General features: G+C 34.4%; 1 protein-coding gene across 2 annotated transcripts in view; it reads right to left on the reverse strand.

Annotated features, from left to right (window-relative positions):
• Positions 1–2,699: 2,699 nt before the first annotated feature.
• Positions 2,700–4,618, reverse strand: part of LOC107738609 (granulocyte colony-stimulating factor receptor-like) — a 14,548-nt gene continuing 12,629 nt past the window's right edge. For both annotated transcript variants that reach the window (XM_016550379.1, XM_016550378.1), the window contains exon 17: positions 2,700–3,383. In XM_016550379.1, the coding sequence (XP_016405865.1) occupies positions 2,901–3,383 (483 nt within the window). In that variant the 3' untranslated portion in view covers positions 2,700–2,900. The remainder of the gene's footprint in view (positions 3,384–4,618) is intronic.

The raw sequence follows: 4,618 nt of genomic DNA on the forward strand, positions 1-4,618 counted from the left end.
GAGAAAAGATGTCGTTTTAACGAGAAAATATGTAGTTTTAACGAGAAAAGATGTCGTTAAAACGAGAAAAGATGTAGTTTTAACGAGAAAATATGTCGTTAAAACGAGAAAATATGTCGTTTTAACGAGAAAAGATCTCGTTAAAACGACATAACATCTCGTTATTACGACATAATTGAGTGGAAAAAAATATGTGTGTGGCAGCAATGCGTCACCGTACTATACTATGTTCCACCACTTTAAGAAACATGGATTTGTTGTTTGTTGTGTTTTCATATTCAAGAGATTATAAGCTAGATGTAGCTTTTTTTGGGGTCGCATCAAATGTTCTTCAACTTTTATAGATAAGAAATGTGTTTATGAATATAAAGATTGATCTGTTGAAAGCATTATTTCGAGTTAGATGCCAAATGTTCTCCTTCTATTCAAATTTGGCATTGAAGGTGTACACACAACATATTTGCCCACCGGCAACACATTCAAATACGATTTTCAAGAAAAAGAAAAAAACCTGTGGAAAATAAATGCAGAAATGTTCACATAGGACACTAATAACACGACTATATGTATGAAACCATTCCGAAAAAATGGGGCACCAATGGGTTAACAAACTAAGCAGGTTAGGATGTGTCTCGAAAGAATGTTGTGGAATTAAGTTTTGTGAAACTGAGGTAATTGCTGATTGTTAGTTCATATGTTTATAACACACATTTGTAATGTAATTTTTTGTTTCACTCTATTTTATGTTACCTTGTTACAGTGTAATTATACAGTACTGAGTTATTTTAATTAACTACATGTATTTACTATATGGTAAAGGTTAGGACGAGGGTTTAGTTTAGGGTTAGTTGTATGTAATTATGCTTAATTTATTTGTATTACTATAGTAGTACATCTTATGCGTAACATGGACTTTTTAAAATAGCTTTAGACAACAGTTTCAGTCCTTGAATTTGACTGGACAAACTGTCTTCCAGGAGTGCTGATATAGGGCCTCTGGTTCAACAGCATTGAGACTTCTGTTTATATCGTTCCACTCATGTTTCAGACAAGAGTGTTAGTCTTCTTCACTAGTGAATTTTCTGATTGTTGTCTATTTCTGTAGATTACAAGTAACTGTCTCTTTGAGTCATTGAATCATTTATTCAACCCATTTGTTCAAACCACTGGTTATAATCAGTAATGAAACTAGTGACTATGAGTCAATGAACCAGTCACAGCCAATTTGTTTAAAACACTAATCATTCAGCAATGAAAAAAAAAAAAAACATCTCAGATTCCATATTATACTGCAAAACTAATTGACATTGCCTTGAAACATCTGCAAGACACAATTAATCCTTTATATTTAGTACAAGAACTTGACGTCATGAAGCTAAACACTCTGGACTGCACTTTTCTTGCTGGTTTGTAACGCAGCATCACCTTTATAAAGCTCACTGTAAACACAGAGACCATGCTGAGCTTCTGCAGAGCTTCAAGAAAAGACTTTGCATACTAAAAACATTGCATCGTCACACGTTCTGGTATAAAATTATGAATGGAGAATTTATTTAACTCTTTTAATTTGTCCTTTCCAGAGGAAGTGTTGTTACATTGCCAGATGTAACCTTAAACTGTATTTTTTTTAATTCTTATATATATATATATATATATAATGAATCCAAAGCACCATACAAGAGGTGAATGTATAACATGTGGCAAATATAAGATAACATTAAGTAAGAAGTAAACAAACATGTTCTCTTTTTACACCAAAAACATGCTGAATGTTGAATTAAAAATACAGGCAAAAAAGTAACATACAAAAGTAACGATGGTGTTGGTAAGCATTTTTTTTTGTCTTATACCCCCACAGCCCCAGCAATAACAAACCAGAAATGTGCTCCTTTCAACCCATTACACTGGATATCATGTAGCATTAACTTTAATATTTTTATTTTTTAAATGCTGCATAAATTTGCTACAGTTTCTCAATGCTAACGACACAAGAATGGACTTGTGACATTCTGTCTAGGCACATTGAAAGAATGAACTTGGAAGGGCAGCAAGACATAAAATGTGTTTATGCGATTTCTTGAGACAAGTATCACATAAAGACCAGGCAGTGATTTTGCCGATTGGCTCTCTTACTTGGAAAAGGTGGGACTTACTTTAATAGAGCTGCCATAATGGGAGTACCATGTTCTCCCATTCATTGTAATATCAGTGGTCTGTTTAACCTATATGCAGTCCCTGGCAATACTGTAGAAAGTTAAAATTTTTTTTTTGCTAATCACTTTGAAAAATGTACCCTGATCCATGTATGTGCCCTCTAGAACTCTAACACTCTCTATTCTAATTATATTCTTTATATAAAAAAATGCCCCTTTTAGACTTGCACTCTATTTATTTACTAACTGCTTGTTTTCTTAAAAAGAAAAAAAAAAAACTAACACTTGCTTCTGTAATCTTTTTGCATTCTATCTATTTGTTTTTTATTTATTTATTATACAATTAACAAAAGCAAAAAAGGCCTCTAACACCAGCTTGCTCTATTCTATCTCTTTTGTTTTTATTTATCATATGATTTAAAAAAAAAAAACTTGCTACGTGTACTGCATTAAGCTAACTGAGACTTGTTATAGCACTTGTGTGTCATTGCTCTTTTGTTGATTTTGATTGCTTCCATTGTCCTCATTTGTAAATCGCTCTGGATAAAAGCGTCTGCTAAATGACTAAATGTAGATGTAATTTAAATGTAAAAACACATCTGTCATGTGAGCCAAATCAGTCAGGTTTGGGCCACATTCAGCTGTGGTTTGAATGTATCCTTTTGTATGTTTCTACATCAAACTCAAAATGAGACACACTCATCCTTAACATAGAAGCACATACACAGGAACTGGATGAATCTGAGTTTAGATATGATCAGTATCCCTGATCTCTAAAGATCTGAGCATAGGAAATAATTCATAAAGTTCTTCATTCTCCTCACTTTCAGTAGAATTCTGAGGGAATGTAGTGAAGCGTTGTACTTTGGAAGCACTGCCGCTTGGTGACACATTCTCATACGGTGGGGGGCTGCCAGGGTCGTCTGCTCCTAACAGAGGTTGTGTGGACTCAGAGCGAACGTAGGCTGGCGGACAGGATGAATGGTTTTGATATGGACCACCGAAAACCACTGTGGCATAAGGGACAGAATCCCTGTCGTGATCTGAATCGTGTCTGACAGAGGTCTGGAATGAGGAATGACTCTCATCACAACTGTCGATGTCGTGTGACCACTGGTTCTCCTTGAAATAGTCACTCTTGAACGGCTCTTTCTCATCCAGATCAAGAAGACTGAAGTGGGACAGATACACCAACACGGGCTCCTTGTCTTCTTTAAAGGGAGGTATGACCTTGGACAAAATCATGTTGAGATATGAATTAATCAAGCATGTTTGATTGACTTTTAAAGCCATTTGATTATTAACTATCGAAATCTATTTCAGATATTGATGAACATAATCAGACCTGCATTGAATCAGTGGTGGTCCACCTCTTAATACTGCTGTTGGCAGGATCAGGAATTATAGGCCACAAACACATCTTCACCCTATGAAAAACAGAGAGAAATTTAATTATATTATTTTTATGGTCTTAATACTCAAGAATAACAAGCCTGTGGATGCTCACCGTTCATGTTTCCCAATATAGGCAAACACAACAATGGCGAGAAGTGATAACCCAAGGCATGCTGGGATAACAAACAGCAACATTTCAATTCCATCTGAAAAAAAAAAAAAAATCAATAATCAGTCAAACCAATAATGAAAAGACGTGTGTCTGCATATTCATACTTTCCCTCTAGTAAAAGTCAAAATAATTTGTCTGGTGAACTGCATTCGCTGAGATTCTGGTGTACAACCAATAGAAACTTTGCTTTCCTATAATTGATTTTAAAATCAAAATGCAAGATGTGGTATGTTAATGTATTCATATTACACTCATGCACGACTAAGCGTACTTTATCGGTTACTATGAAAAATCAGTGATAATGATTTGTAAGTTGTCATTGAAATATTATTTGGCAATTACATATTACTATCATCTGTCTCACATACACTTACATAGGTGTGCGATAAAATGTGTACACTACCATTCAAAAGTTTGATGTCAGTAAGTTTGTAATGTTTTTGAAAGAAGTCTCATATGCTCACCAATGCTGCGGTCACGGTCTGCTGCTACTGTGTAGGAACGAGGAGACGAAGGAGCGAGGAGACATCGGAGAACATAGAAAACAGGATTTATTGACTCACACGTAGTACAGGAACCGACAGACATTTAATACCAGACAAAGAACTCAAAACAGGAAACACTTTAAATACACAACTTAAACAGGGGAAGACGAGACACACCTGGAATCAAATTAGAAACAATCAGGGAGCAGGAACAGGAAGATAACCAAATAAGGACAAACAGGAACATACACGTGACATATATATATATACATTACAGATAACTGATGCTATACATTTAATATTGACTTACCTTTGATTGTACATCAGTTATCTGTAATAATAATAATAATAATAATAATTATTATTATATATATATATATATATATATATATATACTGTATATATAGATATAG

This window comes from Sinocyclocheilus rhinocerous, unplaced genomic scaffold (assembly GCF_001515625.1).
Source record: "Sinocyclocheilus rhinocerous isolate Xijiao unplaced genomic scaffold, SAMN03320098_v1.1 scaffold1757, whole genome shotgun sequence".
Classification (NCBI taxonomy): Eukaryota; Metazoa; Chordata; class Actinopteri; order Cypriniformes; family Cyprinidae; genus Sinocyclocheilus; species Sinocyclocheilus rhinocerous.